Source organism: Podarcis muralis, chromosome 1, assembly GCF_964188315.1.
Source record: "Podarcis muralis chromosome 1, rPodMur119.hap1.1, whole genome shotgun sequence".
Taxonomy (NCBI): Eukaryota; Metazoa; Chordata; class Lepidosauria; order Squamata; family Lacertidae; genus Podarcis; species Podarcis muralis.
In genome coordinates, this window is record NC_135655.1 from 127,667,803 (window position 1) to 127,690,609 (window position 22,807).

The following is a 22,807-nucleotide window of genomic DNA, read 5'->3' on the forward strand; positions in this document are numbered from 1 at the left end:
CCTTGAGTGCAGGGATTTCCGGGCACTTGTTGCATTTCATGCTTTTGCCTCAAACTCTTGTCTACACATACTGCGCTTTAGACATACCCAAATTTCACAAGTGTGGGATTGTCAGTATTTTCTTCCTCTGGTCTGATGTGAAGCAGCAAGCTGATATCCTCTTGTTTGGAGAGACACTATTAATGAAGATGGCATTAAACTTCCAATTCCTGCTAATGATATTTGTGTACATGATGACCCAATTAAAAGCAAACGTGGGTGTGTATAGAGGAATAGTAACATTGCTGAATAAGTAATATCTTCTTCAAAAGGTGAATGTTCTGTTTCAGTAGAGACTTATGAAGGGATGCAAGGCACACTTGCAGAAAAAGTATTGATATATTCCAAGCACAGAGGCGTAGGAAGGTCAGGTGGGTACCCAGTGTGAAAAATTTCTTGTCACCCCCCATTGATTTTTTTTCTTTTGCCTGCAAAAATGGTTTTACATTTCATATTTTCTTACAAAGGAATAATAATAAGTAATAATAAAAATAAAAACCTTTTATTTCTATCCTGCCCTCCCTGGCCGAAGTCAGGCTCAGGGTGGCTAACATCAGATACATAACATTGGTATAAAATCAAACAATAATTAAATTACCTCCTAAAAGCATGTCAAAATCAAATTAAAGTCTAATTAGATGGCTTTCCGCAGGGTTAGGGTTGGGAACAGTAAGTTCTCCACTGAATTGAAATTTCAGCCTTCACAACACAGGAAAACGGCCAAGTAAACAGCTATTTTTGTGGAGGAGGGTCAAGCTATTAACTGATATGTATGAAATCGCATATATAGCTATATAATCCCTAGTGTAGTAAGATAAGACCTTTTGAGCAGGCATTTTCAAAAAAATGGTTTTTTTATGAACAGCCCTAGTAGGGCAGTAATTGTTCCTTGATAATTTGTCACACCCCACCTCCAAGATGAAACCTGGGGTGACCCACCCCACCTCCTACGCCCCTGTCCAAGGGTAATCTATGTACTTGCAAAGGCAAGTTAGTTTTGTGTGCAAGCAGTTCTGCATTCAAGCCCTGGTTTTAAAAAGTGCTGGGAAAAGCCTTGAGGCTGCTGCCAGACAATACTGGGCTAAATGGGCAAGTAGTCTCACTTCATACTATGCACTTGACCGTTCATGTTTTCAAGCACAAGGAGTATATTTTATTACCTAGATGGGAGGTCACTTTTTTCACTCAAACACAAAGGAGCCACGTAAGAGAAAGCCACTAGGATTTCTTTGCAATAAAGACCCAAGGATTCAAGACTGCAGCTAGAGGTTTCTTTTGCAGTTAGTTTACTTTTAAATAAAACTTAAAACAGAAAATGTCACATGAGAACAGCGGACAAATTTAACTATATCTTTATTGACTTGTGCATATTCCATTGTAATGATTTCCGAGTACTTTGTCATTGAATGCATTTTTTTATTTTTTTCTCCCATGCTTAAAAAAAGTATATTTATACATATTTATAGAATATTTATATAGAACAAAGCTCTTCTCGACTGTAAATTACCACTTTCAATGAGATTTGCTTTCTTAAAGGGAAAGGAGATGGGGAGGCAGTCCCACTCTAAAGATAAAATGTGCAATTTTTTATGTAAAGCAGTAAACATATGAATGTATTTAAGCACTTAGCACAAATCTGCACAGACAACATAATTGCTGCAATGTTGGTGTTTAACAGGTGCATAATCAAGGACTGCTTACCAGTCCTTACCACTATCGACTGCTTACCAGCCTGCAAAACAAAGCTCAATTTCCCACAATTTACAATCGCACAGTAGGTGAAGCAGGCAAAAGCAGACAAATGACCCAATCCCATTTTCAAACGCATACTTTGTGAGAAATCGAAGATGCTGCAGCACAGATTTTTACACCCCCCCCCCGGCCCTCTAAAAAGCGAAGCACATTCTCGTCCAGAGAGTTCAATGTTTCCCAACATTTTTGTATTGGCCCCTGTAATAAAGATTTCCAGCAGAACCTGTTGGACGTAGATAGGCGTTTTGAGAAAACTACCACAGACTGTCCTGTTATCTCTTTGGTAGAAAGAAAACCCCAAATATTGGTTGCTGAGGGCATACGTACGAAGGTGCCCTGCCAAGCCCAAGGCGGCGAACCATATCATCGCAGCAACTGGTACCAGCTTCTTGCTGGTTCAGTATTGCAGTTTGCATATATTTAAAGCCATCATGTAGAGCATCTCTCTTGCCACAGCTGGGCAAGGATGTGATCTACTAAAAGGGCGTTCACAATTGATAGTGTCGGGCTCATAAATTCTACACCCCCCAATAGGTCATAAATATACAGGTTTGCAATGTGTAGCTGAATTTTGAATTTGCTTTAGTGGTGGGAAGGGGGCAAAGTAAAGCAGCATACAGATGTGTACATTACACACACTGAACAAGATTGCCACTGATCGCAGTGCTTTAAATATTCACTTTATGGTTATGGGGTTTTTTTGGGGGGGGGAGTGGGCATAATGGTACACTCAAGCCTAAATCGGCTCCAGCACATCTAAAAGCCAAGCTACACATGAAGCATATAATCAGCAGAAGAAAAAGTACAAAATTGCTAGGTTGCCAGTGTGGGAACAAGGACCTCTCCGTCTCCTCCCTTCTCTAACCTCCCCCCCCCCCCCGAAATGCTGCCTTGGGGCAGATGTGAGCTTAATGTTGGTTTTCCTGCACTCAACTATTTAGCAAAGAGAAACAAGCACAGTTGCCAATTCTCCAGTTAAGGTGTGATTTGGCCCTACAAACCTTTTCAGCTTTCGAGATTAAGCAATACCTTTTCAAGTAGGTAACCGTTAAAAAATAAATATAGGATGCTTTTATTGTCCGGGCCAAAGGGTCTACAGAAGTACCTCACTATGTGTAAGAAGCAGCAGCAGCATGTCCTTTTTACACTTGGGGTTATAAAGTTAGGGTTATGTTAAAAATGTCCAAATGCATTTTGAACCGATCTGTCCTCAGTACTCTTTTAACTTGTGAGTGGTTTTTAAACATGAAACGGGATCGACATCTTTAAACACTAAAAGGCGTTTAAGGCCAAGCGGTTGTCATCAAAAGCAGTGTGGCTAACCTCTTCTCAAATTTGCAATTTGCTAATCAACAATGCAGACAAGAAAATGAAATGCAAGTAGAAATAAAAAACAAAACATTTGCATCACTGAAGTTTAAATAGGCATGAATTCAGCTGATGATGCTCAGAAAAGTCTTTTTGAGTTCCATCTACATGTCTGCCCATGTTGTGCTCACTGAATATTCCTGTCTTGTTTTTGAACCCTTCCCAAACTTTCAAGAATGTCCACATGCCACATCCGACTTCCAAGGAGATTTGTAAAGAAAATTGCAGCCCAGAGCATTGTAGTAGACCTGCAAACTCAATTTAAGACTCCGTAGGAACGACTGAAGCAATAGTGGGGGACCTGTGGCCTTTCATGGGGGGGGGGGGCTCCCATCATAGAATTGTAGTTGGAAGAGACCCCCCCCCCAAGGGTCATGTAACCCAACAGGAATCTCAGCTCAAACATCCATGACAGATGGCCAATAGCCTGGGATAAGGCAGCCTGTAGTCCTAACATCTGGAGGGTCATAGGTTCCCCACCCTATCTTAAGATAGCTTTATAAATTAAGGAAGGGAGACATTCAAGAAGAAACAACAGTTGCCGCTGCTAAGATTAGGACACCACCCAGGGCAAAGATGCAATTTGCCCTTTTCTGTTCACAAACTGAAGAGATCGTGTGAGGCCTAAGCTGTGTTGCCCTGTTCTGTTTCAGTAACTTACCCCTCACATCCACTGTAGGCAATTTAAAATCCCAGAGCACGGTTAACAGATAGAGATGCTGGCAAAATGGTGAAGCATCACACAATTAGCAGGCATAGCTAACCTCAGAATGAGCACGATTTTGAAAAAAGATCCATGGAGATAGTGCAATCCTACATAATGTCGGAAGTAAGCCCTGCTGTATTCCGTGGGACTTAATTCGAGGTAAGTGTGTAGAATTGCAGCATTAAATGTCTGTAAGCTGCACATACCATTAAGGTAGAACATCCATATGCTGCATCCATAGCAGTGACCCGAGGAGGAATGACAGCTGGGAGAAGAAATGCAACAGTGCATCTGCAGGAGCACAACCAGACCCCTTCATCTGCCCCAGCTGCAACAAAACATGCCTCACCACAGGTGCTGTAACCTTCCAACAGTTCACCCCCAAAAGTGCACTCCTACATCGTCTCCAGAGACAGACGGATGCCCATAAACACATCTGGAAAATATGTTCTACATTACCGTATCTCCGAAGACACCAATGGGTAGCTAAAATGGTACCTTCTTACCCCTGCTGTTGCTTACTTGTGGGGAGGGGCACATTCTTTAATTTACCAGGGCACAACAATTCATGACATTCTGAAAATGTCAGTGTGGATCTTGGTCAGTTGTTTGCATTTAAGACGTTTCGTTAAAGCTGGGAAGAGACATAACAGTACTTCAAAGGCATTGGTTCTAAATTAACAAAAGGGGGCAGGGAGTGAATTAACTGACTTGGCTGCCCAAAGCAATCCCACACTCTCTTCTTAGCAAGCTTATGTACCTGGCTATGAGGTTGCTACTAGACATGGAACAAATCTGGCATATTCCTCACACCTCCCAAGTGAGGTGGGGTTTTCCCCCCTTTAGGCCAGCAAGTGGTCCGAGCAGCAACGGAAAGAATAAAGTTGAGCACCAAATGCATTGTAAGTAAAAAAATAACCACCGTTTGTTGTAAGACAAGCTAAAATGCTGCAATGTAAATGGTTAAGGACACTTTATAAGCACAAAAATAGAAGAAATGAAACTCTGAACACTTTGAAAGTTACCAAAAAAAGTGCCACCCGACAGCAGTGCTTTAAAAATGCACACAATGGTATATTATTGCTCAAGTAAACTATTCTAAAATAGGAAAACTGTGTCCAGGACACATTTGGGGAAGGGAAAACAAGCAGATTCAGCATCAGATGACATAGCACCATTCCTTTCTGCATTCGAGATCCTTCTAGGCCAAAAGCAAAAATGACTCTTAACTTTCTCCAGCTTTTTCTAGGGCGAAATGTTAAGCCTTCCAAATTACCCTAATTTGGATACCTTTCTACAAACAGAGCTTAGGCAGACGACAGTCTTTTTTTTAAAATAAAAATAAAAAAAAGGAAACGCCACCACCTCAGCCCCAAAAGCATCTAACTTCTGATACCTAAGACAAGCTTACGATGGGCTAATTTTTCAGGTTTAAAAGGTGGCAAGCCCTTTAAACACAAGTTCAGAGCAAATTATCGCTGTCCTTCCCCTTACACACACGCACTGCACTCGTATGCAATTCAGTAATAGCCAATAATAAAGTTTTACAATCTGCATTGCATTGCACAGCAGATGCAATACTTGCTGCCTGGGCCTGCGCATCACTTGAATGGTTTAAGCGGAATGAGCAATGCGCTGCTGGTATACTGGCTCAAAAGTGCACAGCACTAACTCACCTTTGTACAGCATGCTACCCACAAAACAAGCTCATGGTGCGTTTCTCCCAACAAAAATCTAGCTGCTTAGCCAAGAAGAAGCCTACCATCCTATTTTTCGCTTCTCTCCTAACCGTAAAAGCTGGCTTGCGCACAACAGCAAACCAGCACCTGGTTTGGTTGCTTGCTGGTGTGCTAGCAAAAGGAAGAGCGAAGCACGGTCTCTCCAGCACACTGGTCCTTCATGTTAAGCCATAATTCAGACTGGTGTAAATGTAACGCATGAGCTGGGCCGCTGCTTCAGAACTTCCTCGCCTGGTAAAAGTTCTGATTAAATTCCAAAATGCACTGGACGAAGAGGTTTTTCAACTCGACTAGAGCATCGCAGATGATGGGAGCCAAGACTTAGCTCTCATGCCATCTCCAAATCAGGCGAAAGGGAATTGCGCTATGATCGCCCTTTTGCTTTGTCCATTAACAAGCCATTCTGCCGCCCCCTGGGGTCACCTGTGTGTGAAGAAGCATTTCAACCACTTAAGCAATGCTTGCCCACCCAGCTGTTGTAGAAATGGGGGTCATATTTGCATGTGCCCCTCTTCAGCCATGCAGAATGTATATGGGGGCAGGGAAGGGTGCGCAATTGGGTGAGCAAACCCCATTTTCTCCACATTCCCCCGCCAAGAAGCAAGGTTGAAGCGGGTTTGCAAGTGCGCTTGGCTGAACATGCTTGCAGCAGCCCTGCCCGTAACCCAGAACCTTGTGCCATCCAACATCTGAGGTGTGGCCAACTTCTCTCCACAGATACATGTTTTGAACGTCAGGAGAGGGTTCGCGTTGAGCGTTAATCTTAAGAGATGCAGGTGCGCTTGGGTCGTACACAAGATGGCATCTTGCCAACCTGCCGAGTAGCACCAGAGCAAGGAGCTCGCGAACTGAGCCGAATTGGTGGTCACACATGACAACTGGCACACCCAGAATGATTCCGAACTGAGCTTGCAGACGCACCATTTCTGCTTAAATGCCAAACTGATCTCTAAATAAAAATGAGTAACATGGATTAGAAGAGTGTGTATTTATTCTAATTAAAAGCACGATCCCTTCAGAGAAAATCCCACTTGATTCATTGCAAGTTGCTCCCTGGTAAGTGTGAACAGGATTGCAGCCTTGGAGGCGGATCCTACACCTATTTAGTCACAAATATGTCTCCGCCGTGTTCCATGGGGCTTACACCTAAGTGCACAAAGGTGTAATAAAGGGCAGTGTCTTCTTAAGCGTTTTGATTAAATAAATCCTTTCCTTTCCCCTTAACAGTTCCAGAAGGGAATGTCTGTATTTTGAAGTCCAAATATATTTAACTCCAGGCCCACAATACAACACATCCCCTTTCCTATGTATGGATTTAATCTCAGTAGTATTACAACCAGAATGTTTTGGTAGATTGTTTCGGAGTTTTCAATCAACTGACAATGTACGAACGCTGATAGAATCTGTCAGTACCCTATACCCGTCACCGACTGGGGAAAATAGGTTTTTTTTCTGATTAAAGTGCCTCCTATTATCTTCAATTTTTAAAAGGGCATTTCTTTTAAGATGTGCCATCCAATTTCCGGTAATATACATATCGGTTGACTGAAACAAATAAATACAGATGTACAAAAACATTCTGGTTAGCCTCTATCATTGCAACAAAATACTTCACAATATATTATATACCTACATTTATAATACATGCACCAACATGTCTCACGTGACAGACAACAGATGTTTTCCTGAATTGCAGGAAAAAGAAGTGTTTCAAAGATTTTGGTCCAATCCGTAAGGAGGATCTCAAAAGAGTTAGCCCGCCCCTTGCCCCAATAAACCAACTGCAAACAGAGAAATCTTTTGGGCTGATTATGAACCGAAACAGGCGCCCATAGCTTCTGTTCGTGTGTGTGTTGTGTGTGCGTGCGTGCATGTACACACACACACACACACACACACGCAGCTATTAAGACAAGGAGTTTCACAAGTGTATCAGACATGTCATTCGTAGAGTTCACTGGCGGCCACTTACTATCACCAGTCTCGAGAGAGTTTGGTGTTTTGATCCCTCTTGGGGGGCGCCGGCGGTGGACCTCTCCGTAACGTTGCATAGCCCGATATGTGGCTGCCTCCAAAGTTGCTGCTCTTCTGCTTCTCCGTGAGAAGTTCCGGCGGGGGCGGGGGCAAAGCCATGTCATCCATGGTGGCCGTCGGCTCCGCCCTGGATATCCGGGCCGAGGAGAGGGAACCGTGCCGCGTGATGGACTTGCGCTGCAGAGTCCTGTTCAGGTCGGCCAGGAACCCGGGCTGAACGCTAAGGCCAGACTTGGGCGAGGTGGGCGCTTGCGGAGCCACGGCCGCTTGTGGAGCCGCGGCGGCCTGGGCTTCGGCCATTTCCGCCTGCGTGAGCCGGGTGCTGTCGTTGCGCTTGGGGCGGGTGGGGGGAGGAGCTTTCTTCCCCGACTGCTTGGACCACGGGGGCTGGGGCTGAGGGTTGACGACGGCCACTTTGGGAGAGGTGTTGCCCGAAAACACGGCGGGAATCTCTATGGGCGGCATAGGGAGATCGATTTCAGGCGGCGGAGGGGGGAAGTCCGAATCCGATGGAGGGGAAGGAAACTCTTCCACGGTACCCTTCCCGGGCGCGCCTGCGGCAGGTGCCTTTGCGGAAATTCCCGCTTGCTGAAGTACGATAGGCAGGTTGAGCTTTCCTGGCTTTGGGGGAGCTGCAGGGGGGAGCGGAGTCTCCTTCACAGGAGACCCCAAAGGCTCTGGCGGAGGTGCAAATTTGCTGACCAGGCTATCCACCGACGGTCTCTTTGATTCATGGTACTCCGCTGAGCTGTTGGATTTTATGCTGGAGTTCCGCTGGGGAGTCGGTGGGGGCTTCTTTCCTCCCGGGCTGGAGGTCTTGGTAGACTTCTTGACCGGGGAACCCCCTGCCTTGTCCGGCGTGGGAGACACCACCGCCGGAGCAGGGGAGGGCGGCGGAGGAAAGGCTAGGCTACTTTCAGGTGGCGGAGGAGGAAAATCGGGAGATGGGACGGCGGTGGGCTGCCACTTCGGCTTGGCTTTGACTGCCGGAGGAGACTGCGGCGGCACGTTCAGAGGGGTGGGCTTTAAAGGCTGAGGCTCTGAAGCTGGCATGGGAGGCGGAGGGAAGTGGCTGGCGATTTGCTTCACCACCGATGGCACAGGGGATTGCGGCGAGGGCGGAAGTTTCCCGGAGTAGCTCTGCTGCTTGGGCAAAGTGGGCGGGGGGAGAGGGCCTAGCGGGACAGGAGACAGGGGAACCTGCGGAGTTGCAAAACTCGTCTGCTTCTTCATCGCTGAAGGAACCAGGGCAGGGGCAGGTGGCGTGGGTAGAGCCGTGACAGGCGAGGCGGCTTTTGAGCTGCTCTGTGTAGGCAGAGTCATGGCAGGCTTAGGAGGGGCTTGGGGAGGTGGTGGCGCAGGCATAGGCGGGGGAGGCGGCGGCGTGGCAGGGGCTGCGGCTGGCGCCGGAGGAATATTCTGATGAATCTGGTGGATTTTGAGAGGAGGGGGAGGAGGGGGTGGCGGCGTGAACTGTGGCACTGACGGGATGGAGGGCACGGGCTTCATGAGCTGCGCCATAGCTGAGCCGGGGGTAGGGGGAGGTGGTGGGGGCGGCGGTGGAGGGACCACGCCATTAGGGGGCACTGGGTTCTGGGGTTTAGCTGGTGGCAGGATTGGTGGGGGTTGCTGCATTATATGGGGGGGCTTGAAGAGAAGCCCCCCATGCTGAGAGGCGTTCTGCAGCCTTGTTATCGTGCTGTACTTCACAAACACGGTGGCTGAGCCGCCTCCCGATGACATGGACTGGCTGGGGAGGGGCGGCGGCGGAGGGGGTGGCGGTGGAGGAGGGGGCGGCGGAGGAGGGGGCGGGGGCGGAAGGGGAGGCGATGGCTGTGAAGCTGAATATAGGGGGGTCGCTTTGGCCTGCGGAGACAAAGCTGGTGGGACTGAAGTAAAAGGTCGACTTATTGAGTCCATTCTAGCCTAAAAGAGAAGGGAATACAAAAAAACCAAAATAAAATTCAAACATATATGAAAAGAGAAATGATTGTGAAAGTGCCTGCTATAAACTTAACTACTATGAATTACAAAAAGTTGAATAAAGTGTTGTATAACTGAGAGAGAAGGTTGGGTTGGTACTATGTGCAGAGGGACCTGCACAAAGTTCGCAATTGCATTAGGGAAGACAAGATCTCCCATTGCTTTTAGAGCAGGATCCCTCACAACTGCCTAAGGTGGAAATATATATGGCCAAATTTGACGGGAGGAGAATGCAAGTGACCAAGCACTGATAATCAATAAAAAGAGTGAAAACCATCACGACTAACTATACCACAGAATAGGAAGGGAAGTCAAGGCATGCAGGGATTATTGCACCGGGGGGAGAGAAGGAAGAGGTCAAACAGAAGGCACCAAGAGTTCTGGTCAAGTTATTAAGGTGATTTACTTTGTGACATCTTTAAATAGATAATGGACCACCAAATGAACAATCCTATATTTTATGACCGTTCCTCCATATTATGTGATTATTTGAGGGAAGCATTGTGAAACGATGGTTTCCTGCAATTTAGAGCTATGCATACCATTGCAAAGAGTACTTATCTGAAATTCAGCAAGCTATAGAACTCTTTTAAGATTCTTCATTCTGGGGAGAATTTTCCAGCAATATATGCTAAACCAGAACCATGACAGATTATTAATAAATTGGGGTGGGGGGTGCATGACATTGTCAAATTAGGGCACTAAAGGCTCAGGCACTTGTGGACTAATCAGTGTGCTTAAATATTAGATATCTCTTGAAAAAAGTTAGTCTGCATGATTTTGGTTGCATCATTCACCCAGGTTAATAGTTCAAACAAGGCCCCTGACCTTAACTCTACCCCTGCTTAAGTCATCACTGCAGTGGAGCTCTGAGCTGTTCCGGGTTTTGCATTTGCCACATGAGACTGCGAGGCAACAGGAAAACAAAACAAAACATAGCATAAAACATAGGGGAGCAAGCTGCGACATGAAGCAACTGTTACCATAATGGTATATTCCCAGAATGTATGAGGCTTGACTGTTTCTCCAGATTTAATGGAGAATTCTTGGCTGCTTCCTTACGTAGGAATCATGGCTTACAAGCAAGGCCAATGTTATGCAATGGCGGAATTCATATCCTATCACGACAATATAGTATTGTCTGTTGTATGATACTTACGCTAATTTTGCCGGACTCTTCCAGTTGGGTACCCCGTTTCCAGGCCTCTGAGAAGATGGAGCTAACGATACTTTGAGAACGGACATGTCCTGTTTGGGTATCTGAAACTCCGCTATCTGATTGATTAGAATGATTGGATTGAGATTCTGTGGAAAGAAATGCAAAACACACATTGGACATCAATGTGGCTCCATGATCACTGCAGATGGTGACAGCAGCCACGAAATGAAAAAACGCCTGCTTCTTGGGAGAAAAGCAGTGACAAACCTAGACAGCATCTTAAAAAGCAGAGACATCACCTTGCCCACAAAGGTCCGTATAGTAAAAGCTATGGTTTTCCCAGTAGTGATGTATGGAAGTGAAAGCTGGACCATAAAGAAGGCTGATCGCCGAAGAATTGATGCTTTTGAATTATGGTGCTGGAGGAGACTCTTGAGAGTCCCATGGACTGCAAGAAGATCAAACCTCTCCTTTCTTAAGGAAATCAGCCCTGAGTGCTCACTGGAAGGACAGATCCTGAAGCTGAGGCTCCAATCCTTTGGCCACCTCATGAGAAGAGAAGACTCCCTGGAAAAGACCCTGATGTTGGGAAAGATGGAGGGCACAAGGAGAAGGTGACGACAGAGGATGAGATGGTTGGATAGTGTTCTCGAAGCTACCAGCATGAGTTTGACCAAACTGCAGGAGGCAGTGGAAGACAGGAGGGCCTGGCATGCTCTGGTCCAGGGGGTCACAAAGAGTCGGACATGACTAAACAACAACAACAACAACAAAGTGCAAAACCCACAAAAAACCCCACAGAAACAAGTTTATTTGAGTGAATCACTCTCACATGTATAATCCTCGACTCTGTGTGTGAGCTGGAAGATACTCAATGGAATCGAATGCTTTCTCTATTCATTTAACAACTGAAAACAGTGCACAGGACCGAATAGAAGCCTGCTTCATCTTGATGCTCTGGCAACAAGTCCCACAAACACTGTCTCAATGTAATTATTCTTTAGTTCACGTTCTTCACATTTTAAAAGGTGTATGTTTCTGAATTAAATGGTAGGTCTCATTTTCATGTCACCCAAGGGGTGTTTTTACAGCGAATCAAAACTTCTTAAAACATTGTATAGAAACAGAATGGTACTGAGGCTTACCTGGCAAACTAGATGAACTGGATCCAGACTTGATACTAGAACTGGAGAGGGATGTCCAGTCATATGCCGATTCTGTCCTTTTCAGGGCTTCTTGATAGTTTACGTACAATTGTTTCCCATACTGAACAAAACAGAACAGGGAATGTGAACACTCTGCATGATTCAAGTGCCAAGCTTATCAACCCCATTCCTTTCATTTCAGACTAGTGGGCTTGATCCTGACAAAACCTACACTGTAAGATTAGCTGAAATTTTGTTGGGTGCCTGCTGGAGTCTTGGTTTCTTATTACCAATCTGCACTGAAAGCTAGAAACAGCTGCTCGCCTGATGGAATAACAACTATCTGGAAAGTGCCATGGGGTGAAATTGGTAGTTCCAGTCAATAACTCTTCTAACACACCGAGTTACAATTCTCCAGACAACTACAGAGCTTTGCATATGAGGGTATATGGAAAAACCAAGAAGGCACAGATGCCATCCCAAGCACTAAGTTCCATATGACATGGAATCCTAGGAAGAGGGTTACTTGTCAAAGGAGGAATAAAAATGTTAAAGAGGCTGGAAACGCTTCAACGTGAAAATAAATGGTCACAGAATGCAGACTGAGTGATACCCAACTAGGTCATACTCAAGAGTAGACCCAGTTAAGTATAGTGATTTCAAATCTAAGGGGGACTAAAGTTGGGCATCACCTATTAATTTGGACATACTTTTGGTTTAATGTGTTATACCAGCCTGGAAATGCATATTCTGATGACCAGCAGAGAAAACGGAGAAAAACGGATAACTTTAAATTGTTACAACAATCCATTTTTATATGGATCATATACTTTGTTATATGCTAGTAACAATTTTTACAAGAATATATTTAAATCTGATTTTTAGAATCCCTGCCCTTAAAAACAGTGTATATGTTTGGACATTAGCAACACCATTCTGTGTTTATACTTTCCAACTCTTATGGTATGACAGCTATTGGGAGAGGAGCAGAGAACTGGAACATACCTTAGCGATACGGATGCCATTTACCCACTGATGTAGGGTTCTGATATCATCACAACACAAATATTTAATATATTGAGATTTCTTCTGAATCTGAGGATGCTGGAAGAGAAACATTTGGCGCAGTCAGGGTGAACTGAATTTAAAAATAACAACCTTAACCTTACAGCATTAAGACTACTCCTAGGGAAGCAGAACAGTCACGTTCAAAGATTTTGCAGTTGCGATAGCAAAAAGTGAGGAATGCATCCTTTGAATGCCAGGGTTCCTATTTCTTCACTGAAGCTGTTGACAGAAACTGCTGCAAAATATGATTAGGAACTTGCCGCCTTCTCTCATAGGCAAATGAAAACAGGATCTGTATATTCAAACTGATGGAGAGTGGGTCAAATCAATACTGGCTGATACAAAATATGCTTTTTTTTTGCGTTTCATGCAGAAATGGGCAACACGCAGCACACAAGGTACAAGAAGCTTTCCAGCAACTACCGTATTTTTCGCTCTATAGGATGCACCTTTTCCCCTCCAAAAATTAAGGGGAAATGTGTGCGCGTCCTATGGAGCAAATGCAGGCTCCTTGGCTTCAGCGATAGCAAAGTGAAGCTTCCGAAGCCTGCGCTCTGGAGGCTTCACGTTGCTTTCGCTGAAGCCAGGAGAGTCTGCTCTTTGAGGCTGGCGGTGGGGGAAAGCAGCGCTTTTGAGGCTGGCGGGACCTCCCGCAAAAGCAGGGAGAAGATCTGGGAGGAAGCGCACAGGCTGCGTGCAGCCTGTCTGCTGCTCCCAGAGCTGCGGGGGGGAAATTACATTTTTTCCCTTGATTTCCCCCTCTGAAAACTAGGTGCGCCCTATGGACAGGTGCGCCCTATAGAGCGAAAAATACGGTAGTCTGTGGCCTTTTCCCCTTCCCCTTTTCATTTCTCATATTGACAGCTACTACTCAACACTTACTTTAAGTACTAAACAATAGTCTGTAGGGGCTTTATACTTATTCCGATAGTCTTGGCCGTAGTAAACATTTACATGGTCCAGCTGAAGAAAGCATACAAGATCCCGAGAGACCTATAAAAAGAAACACATACGGTCATGGACGTAGACACCCTCAAATCATTTTACCGTAACTCTTACAAAGTTACCTCCTGTGTAAATTTCAGGTTAATGTAAACACAAGGAACTAATCTCAGTAGGCAACTAGAATAAAACAGATTAACCCAAGACAGGAATAAAAACATTAGTACTATATAATCAGCAGAATGGAAAATGTTACAAGATCAAAGTGGAACAATTTTCTAGGATCTCAACTATGAAAAGAACTTAAAATCAGATTAAAATGCCAGTGTTTCCAAAGTAAAAAAATGCCTTTGTGACGTACACTAAGTCACTATGGACAATTTTAAGCACATTAAAAAAAAATTAAAAATTCAACTGTGATATGCTAATGGAACTCAACAGGAAATTAAGAAAAGCATGTGTGTTAAAATATTACCAGAAAGGGGACATAAAGATTTCTTTATCAGGTGGTGATTAATATTAAATAGATATTTTCATTGGGAGCGTTTTCATTCAAAAACTGAGTCCACCATGGGGATGGGTAAAAGATGGGGCTTGGTTAACCAAATATCTTCTGACAGAGATTGAAATAGATTCAGTTATCAGAGCTAGCTACTTATTATTCCTTCTTTGGGAAGAGGAAGAGTTGGGAATTATGGGTAGGACTCATCTAACCAGCCCCATCAGTGGAAGCCCCCTATGCAAGGATTTCTGCTTGTGCAATGGGGCTGTCCCCCTTTCCTCCCCAGGAAATCGGCTTGGGAGAGTGGGACAGAACCCTCAGAACAGTGTGGGAGAGGAAGAGAAGGGGGGTCATTTTATCTGGCGGGCTGCAAACTTGGGCCGATGGGAGTGACAAACTGGGATGTCAGAGTTTTGAAAGGATGATAGTGGCACAAGTCTTAAAGCAGTTTTAGAAACAGAAGACTCACCTTCGCCTTTCCTTTGGGAACATAGTAGATTCCAGAAGCACGTAGAAGAAAATAACGCTTCTTCCAAGATTTTTTGCCATCATCCTTCAGCCACAATACACCCTCAATTTCTGGCACCGTTACCGAGCTTCCGCAAAAACACTCCTGGAATAGAAAGTTAACATAGATTTGAAGAGAACATTCTGCAGTCACAGGGAGATTTCTTCCAACACACATTAGCTAACCTTGAATCTTCAGCCTTTTTGTCCTCTACAGTAAATTAGCCCAGTTATTTCAGCTGTATTCTGGCCCTCATTACTGACTTGACCAATGGATTTAGATTATGAGCTCTGTAAGGTAAAGGTAAAGGGACCCCTGACCATTAAGTCCAGTCGTGGCCGACTCTGGGGTTGCAGCGCTCATCTCGCTTTATCGGCCGAGGGAGCCGGCATATAGCTTCCGGGTCATGTGGCCAGCATGACTAAGCCGCTTCTGGCAAACCAGAGCAGCGCACGGAAACGCCGTTTACCTTCCCGCCGGAGCGGTACCTATTTATCTACTTGCACTTTGATGTGCTTTCGAATTGCTAGGTTGGCAGGAGCAGGGACCGAGCAATGGGAGCTCGCCCCGTCGCGGAGATTTGAACTGCCAACCTTCTGATCGGCAAGTCCTAGGCTCTGTGGTTTAACCCACAGCGCCACCCGCGTCCCTATGAGCTCTTGTGGGTGGGACTTAAGATTCCTTCACCATTCTTGCATAGCAATAAATGAATAGCAGCAGTAGCAAAACAGCCACCACATCAATAATGTGGAAAGTCTCACCTCCAGTAGTACTTCCTTGTTCCTGTCTGCCATTTCAGAGGTTTCTCTTTTCCCTAGAAGATAATTCTGTAAGAGAGAGATTGAGACTTCAGCTGAAGCACTTAGAATTCATAAATGTAATCATCATGATATCCCTATGCTGGTAAGGGTGCCGTTTCTGAGAATAACTTCTCCAGGTTTCCACAAAAAAAACCCTATAAACCAGAGAAGTTTTTTTATTTTATTTAAAGTACTTACACTCTTCTCGATTCGATCCAGATAACTGAATCTACATGTGCTTGCCAAATACCTGACCCAGTCAGGACTCGGCTAAATATACAATTCTGTAAAACCAAACTTTTACTCCCTTGGAGTCTTTGTGAAAAGGTATCTATGAAGCCTTTGATTGAAGTAATTAGGATGGGACTGGGCATGAAAGTTGTTGGAATATTGGGGGTGGGGAATCTATAGAATATTTATGACAATCAAGCTAAGCAATTTGGATTCAAAACCAATCTGTAGCATGGGACAAAGCAGAGATGTCTCTTGTTTATCCAGTTTATCTTGCCACAGAACCACTAGGATGAAGGCTGAAGCAGAACCAGACCATGAAATCAACATTATGAAGGAACAAATTCCTTTTTTTGGGGGGGGGGATGCAGATAATGTCCAGACCTATTGAAACACCTCTCAAACTCAGAAAGGAGTCAGGTTTTTTTTAAAAAAAGGTGGCTGGGCTTCGAATCAACTTTACTAAATCTGAAGTCGTGTTTTTTAACATTCCACTCCATTTAAGCTCCAAAGAGATTTATCTGATATGCTGTTAATCCCTACACGTTACCATAATTTTCACCATTTGCATTCAAATATCTAGAAATGTAAGCAAAGTTACTTTTATGGCAAACCGTGGAAAAGGATGGGAAAACTTGGTAGCATTTGAGAAAAAACGCCCTTCCTTAAACAACTCTGTTTATTTCAAATGCTCCTTAAAGAAATTGCCAAAAAAAAAGAAAAGTACACCAGTTTGCATTTGGCTCAAGAATACCCCAAATTTTGAAGGCTCTAATATACAAGCCAGCAAGTGAAGGGGGCTGGGGAATGTCCAATAGACCTCTACTTTAAGACTAAACATATAAGTAACATGGTTCCCATTGTGGCTGAGGACAGACAATGGGTAAAATTGGAGTCTGGGGAGACTGCCAGGGCTCTGCTTTTTGTTCGCTCATTTTACAAACATAAATTTCAATCCTCGGAGTGGTTAAATAAGAGATTTGCAAAAGTAACGCTTAAAGTTCCATCAAAAGAGAACTGTGTTTTAGTCCCAGAGAAAATTTATTAAAGAGAGATATTTCCAGTATTGTGTGTGTTTCATATATTAAAATATAGTAAGTGTCAGAAAGGTGCTCAGATGCGGGGGGGGGGGGGGGGGGCAATATACTCACCTGGGGATTTTTGAAAAGTGCATATTTTTCTATACGTTCTACAAACATAAGTTTATTTTGACTGTCTCTTGTCCAGTTGAGGAGGTTTTCTACCAAGTTTTCATGGTCTTCAAAGATTCTCTCTGCGTAATAAACAAATCACATAATAAATATTCTAAGCTATAAACATAGGAGTGGGTTGTTTTTTTTGAGGGGGGGCAATGGTTTGCTGACTCATGACAAAAAGCAGTAATGACATGGTTAAATATATCTGATATATATGTGTCACCATTAGCCAGGAATCCTGCTTATCAGAACATGCAAATGTGGGCAATATAAACAAACAATGATTGTAATCCTATTTTATTTAAGCCAACAAGACCCCTGAAGTGGATTACCGAAATCAGTAGTAAGACAGTCCCTGCCCTCGGCCTTTTAATCTAAAAATGGGGTTTACAGACTTAGAAAGACCAATGGAACTGGGTTTGTTTACTTGACTTTTTTGCCATAGTATTTTCCATATGCAATTATGAGGAGTAGCCACATTAAACACATCCAGTAATTCCATAGGTTTTTAATAAGAGATCACAATAAGTACGTCAGGCCTTCACTAAAAGTCTTAGATGCCTGAAACGTTGTAACACATAGTTACATTAACATAATGTTGTAACATTAGGCTCCTCACGGGGTCTCTGCCATGGGAGCATATTCACCCAGTGCTTTTCCAGCTGCACTGGCTCCTGGTGGAGTACAGGGTCAGATTTAAGGTGCTGGTTTTGACCTTTAAAGCCCTTCACGGCCTAGGACCCTCATACCTACGGGACCGCCTCTCCCGGTATGCCCCACGGAGAGCCTCAAGGTCCATAAATAGCAACACCCTAGTGGTCCCGGGTCCTAAGGAAGTTAGATTAGCTTCAACCAGAGCCAGGGCCTTTTCAACTCTGGCTCCGGCTTGGTGGAACGCTCTGCCTCATGAGACCAGGGACCTGCAGGATCTGATTTCTTTCCACAGGGCCTGTAAGACAGAGTTGTTCCACCTGGCCTTTGGCTTGGAGCCAATTTGATTCCCTCCCCCCTTTCTTTTTCCTTTCTCCTCCTGTGATGAGGCTGCATTTTAATATTTTAATGTTTCAATATTTTAATGTTGTATTTTAATCTTGTTTTTAAGTTGTATTCATTCAACTTGTTTTTATTATTGCTTGTTAGCCACCCTGAGCCCGGCCTTGGCTCGGGAGGGCGGGGTATAAATAAAAAATATTATTATTATTATTTGGAAACTGAAAACTCAAATACCTGAGATTATGAATACAGAGCAAGTTAGCAAAGAGTTCTAAAACAGGACCACGTATCGGTAAAATTCTGCATCCGCTCGGAGCAAGAGACAGGAAGAAGCTGTATTTCAAGCTTTACTAACCCATTTGTAATTCTGAGATGGTTTCTACCAAAGACCAGTCTAAGCTAAAACCACAGTGGGACTTGTCCATCAAGTTGTCCAGCACTTGTCTTACTGTCTGTCGTTCATCTACCATCATTGTTTTGGAGCTGTCATCTGACATGTGGACTCTGATTACAAGCTGTATGTAGACAGAAGGAGATGGAGTTAAATCAGCCAGGCAGAAGTTGAAAACATAAAAGTAAATGCTAACATGTTCATGTTGACGTTTTTCTAATTAGTCCTATGTTGTTATCGATTAGCTTTAAAAGGCTATAAAATGGCAATCTGAATTAACCTTGCAACTAGCCAACATTTTTGGCTTAATAAGTTGCTATTCTGTGAATAACACCAATTCTCCTGTTGATTTCAGTGGAATTCAAGAGCAAGTTAAGTAACTGCAAACTAAGAAAGGCGCCAAGTCAAAAATTCATGAAATTACATGCATTTCATTACTGTTATCTCTCAGTAAAATCAGATAATAAGCTAGCTTGTGCCTATTTAGTTTTCATATTGTAGACATACTACCATAGTACTTTGTTTCAAAATGTGTTAAAATTTAAGACATATTTAGGAACTCTCCTTTTCACTACTCTATTCAGAATTTGAGAACTGATCAACTAGGGTGTGATACAAATGCAAACTGCACCACCAGATGAGAATATCACGCTAGAAAAATACACGATGTGAATACAACCACAGGGGAAAATATTTATGCCATATGTATGCAGTCCTCAACAGGGAACAAATATTTCAAAACAGACCTCCGCAACATATCAAGACTGACTTTGGATAATGCAAGACCTATAGTTTACCTTTTTAACTTGTGCTTCTTTAATCTTCTCTAAAGCAACCCTGATCTTTTCAGCCTTTAGTTTAGCAGCCTGTTCCTCCTGTGGGAGAAGAAAAGTTTGTTTAACCAACACTAAGCAAAGCTTAAACCACTGAAAAAGTTTTGAATACTGATTACCCAGAGGCAACAATCACTCAACTAAAACAGTATGATAACGTCTAGTACAGGCATAGGCAAACTCAGCCCTCCAGATGGTTTGAGACTACAACTCCCATCATCCCTTACCACTGGTCCTGTTAGCTAGGGATGATGGGAGTTGTAGTCCCAAAACATCTGGAGGGCTGAGTTTGCCTATGACTGCTCTAGTAGAGTCACTTAAAGCAAACTACTATTTGTCATTTCCTTAACTCACCATTTTTCTCACCTGGTATTTTCATTATTTTTTTATGCTTCTTCTCCTATTCTTACTATTGCAACACCCTCCCAACAATACCCAGGTACAAGTTCTTTAATGGTTCTTCCATCCAAAGAGTTTTCTTGCTTCAAAATTACTTTTCTCTACTGTGAAAGATACCACCAACACAAATTCATCATTCCCCTCTTGATAAAAAGACATGCGCCATTCACGTTAGTTTCACCTGACCTAAGCAGCTGCACATTTTTCTACGCAGTGGCATTTGTGCTGCACATTTCACCCTCCCGAGAAAGCTCTTTTGTATATGGATTTTCTCCTAGTCACATGTAGCTACTTTCAGCATAATCATTTTCAGTACAAAGAGCGGTGAAAAAGGCAACAGCTGCTGACAGCAACGGCCTTGGTTCACCAGCATTACAACCAGCTTCAATGAAAGTAACAAGTAAGATGATAACAGCAAGAATAAATGAGGCCTGAACCGTTATCTGAATAGTCACTTAGGCAAGAAACAAAGAAGGTTATTAAGCTGGTGTAAGGACCTTCCTTAGATGGTTTCATGCAGCTTGAAAAGTAAAACTGGAGTGGAACTTTTGAAGTATACCGTATTTTTCGCCCTATAGGACGCACTTTTCCCCCTCCAAAAATGAAGGGGAAATGTGTGTGCGTCCTATGGGGCGAATGCAGGCTTTCGCTGAAGCCTGGAGAGCGAGAGGGATCGGTGCGCACCGACCCCTCTCACTTTCCAGGCTTCAGGAAGCTATCCGCAAGCGTTGGGAGCCTGCAGGAGTTCCCGCCGGGCTCCCAAGGCTTGCGAACAGCAGCCTGCAGTCCAAAACCCAGGGAGCGCTGAGCAGCGTGCCCTGGGCTTTGGGCAGATATCCGCAAGCCTGGGGAGACCGGCGGGAGTTCCCGCCGGGCTCCCAAGGCTTGCGGATAGCAGCCTGTTCTGGGGGCTGGGGTCGGGGGAAGCTCGGGCTTCCCCCGCCCCGTGCCTGGGGGGGAAATATATATTTTTTCTTTATTTCCCCCCCCCAAAAAAAAACTAGGTGCGCCCTATGGGGGCATAGGGGCAAAAAATACGGTAACTCTTGCAAGCATCTAAATGTTGTTGCCTTTCGGGGGGTGATGGGGTGATTTAAACACCCTGGAACAGGGGTCTGCAACCTTTAAGACCAAAAGAGCCACTTTGACCCGTTTCCGAAGGAAAAAAAAAACTGGGAGCCGCAAAACTCGTCATTATAAAAATAACTTTTTTGTCACTTTTTTATTATTTCTTTGTTTGACCCCTCAGAATTACTCCTCCTCATAGAAATAAACGTTAAATTAACAAGTTACCTTTTTGTGTGTGTGTGTTCTTCACTCCCCTTCAAAACAGTGACCAGCGTACATGCCCCCTTTCAATGCAGTGACCAGCATACATGCCCCTTACAATGTAGCGGGCGGGCGGGCGGGAAGGTGACGTCGGGACGGTGCGTGACTAACGCACGCACCGCCCCCATGCGACGTCACAGCCAGTACAGCACCCGCCACAGTGGGGAGTGTCGGGGCGCACAATGCGCCTCCTCCCCTTGCTAGTATCTGCCCCGGAGCCGCGGCAAAGGTGTAAAAGAGCCACATGCGGCTCCGGAGCCGTGGGTTGCAGACCCCTGCCCTGGAACAACTGTAGTCCTCCCTTAACTCACTTAAATACCCACGGTTTCACATTGGTTGTAGGGTCATGTTTCATTTGGTCTCAAACTATATAGCTATTGGCCGTCCTATCTAGAAAGTCAAACCCAGTTAGATCGGCTCTTGCACGTGACAAGTTATAGCTTATAACCAGTAACTATTTCAAGAGACTGTTATGGTTAGATTAGACTGGCCTACTTCTGCATGTCTCCTTTTCTTCTGTCTACTAATAACACAAGCAAAAAGCCATTAGAAGGACCAGCGGCTTTATACAGAAAAAGACAAGGCTATAAATGGAAGCAAATATTGAAGGTTAGCAACTTAATTATGAAAGGTTGGCAGCGTTGGCAAGACAGAGAGAACTTATAAAAAGCTTATGCTTATTTTCCGATTTCCATTAAAAAGAGCCCCGTAAGCCGCCTCTCAAAATATGTACTAAAACACACCTGCTGCAAATGCAGAGGTTGCTGAGAGAAGGGACTTATTGGAAAGTTCAGTCCTGGAGCCTTAAATTGAAAGAGAGGGAGGCTCAAATTCTATGCTGATTGCCAGGAGGCACACAAAACTAGAAATGAGGTGGACCAGGCAGCAACTTTTTCTTAGCAAATAAGAATTATAGCCCACTGTACGATTTGCAGCATATGTAGAAGTGTACGCACACCTGAACCTGCACAAGCAGACCAAACTGTGCTTTCGAAAAGGCAGCTACACGTCTGCTAAATGATTTGAGGAGCCCAGCTGGCAGCTGGGAAAAGTGTCAAATGAGGAGCGCTCCAGCTGAAGGGTCAAGTCTTTATCTCCCAGTTCATTCAATGAGCAATATTTTTAAAAAACGGTTGCAATTATAGAAAACCAAGCCTTCTATCTTGAGAAAATTTACTGAATCCTATAATGAGTTGCTAAGGGATGCGGGTGGCGCTGTGGGTTAAACCACAGAGCCTAGGGCTTGCTGATCAGAAGGTTGGTGGTTCGAATCCCCGCGACGGGGTGAGCTCCCGTTGTTTGGTCCCAGCTCCTGCCAACCTAGCAGTTCGAAAGCACACCAGTGCAAGTAGATAAATAGGTACCGGCGGGTTACCTTCCAGCGGGAAGGTAAACGGCATTTCCGTGCACTGCTCTGGTTCGCCAGAAGCGGCTTAGTCATGCTGGCCACATGACCTGGAAGCTGTACGCCGGCTCCCTCGGCCAATAAAGCGAGATGAGCGCCGCAACCCCAGAGTCGGTCACGACTGGACCTAATGGTCAGGGGTCCCTTTACAATGAGTTGCTACAAGAAAAGTTAACACGGCATTTAGCTATCAGCAAGCCATGCCACACACAAAAACTGCCTCCCAACTGGTTTACAGCACTGAGCCCAACCCACAGGTCAGAGAACGGCAACCACCTTAAAAAC

At 44.4% G+C, this 22,807-nt stretch overlaps 1 protein-coding gene across 5 annotated transcripts in view; it reads right to left on the reverse strand.

The window, feature by feature from the left end:
* Nucleotides 1–1,375: 1,375 nt before the first annotated feature.
* The window catches only part of RAPH1 (Ras association (RalGDS/AF-6) and pleckstrin homology domains 1), an 83,534-nt gene continuing 62,102 nt past the window's right edge, over nt 1,376–22,807 (reverse strand). For 4 of the 5 annotated variants that reach the window (XM_077918205.1, XM_077918199.1, XM_077918214.1 and 1 more), the window contains 10 exons: nt 19,354–19,431; nt 18,521–18,680; nt 17,128–17,249; nt 15,707–15,772; nt 14,907–15,050; nt 13,876–13,986; nt 12,931–13,029; nt 11,926–12,046; nt 10,781–10,926; nt 1,376–9,564 (listed from right to left, as the gene is read on the reverse strand). In XM_077918205.1, coding sequence (XP_077774331.1) covers nt 7,579–9,564; nt 10,781–10,926; nt 11,926–12,046; nt 12,931–13,029; nt 13,876–13,986; nt 14,907–15,050; nt 15,707–15,772; nt 17,128–17,249; nt 18,521–18,680; nt 19,354–19,431 — 3,033 coding nt within the window. In that variant the 3' untranslated portion in view covers nt 1,376–7,578. Of the gene's footprint in view, nt 9,565–10,449; nt 10,527–10,780; nt 10,927–11,925; nt 12,047–12,930; nt 13,030–13,875; nt 13,987–14,906; nt 15,051–15,706; nt 15,773–17,127; nt 17,250–18,520; nt 18,681–19,353; nt 19,432–22,807 lie in introns of all 5 variants that reach the window. The other variant, XM_077918217.1, reaches the window with a different exon arrangement.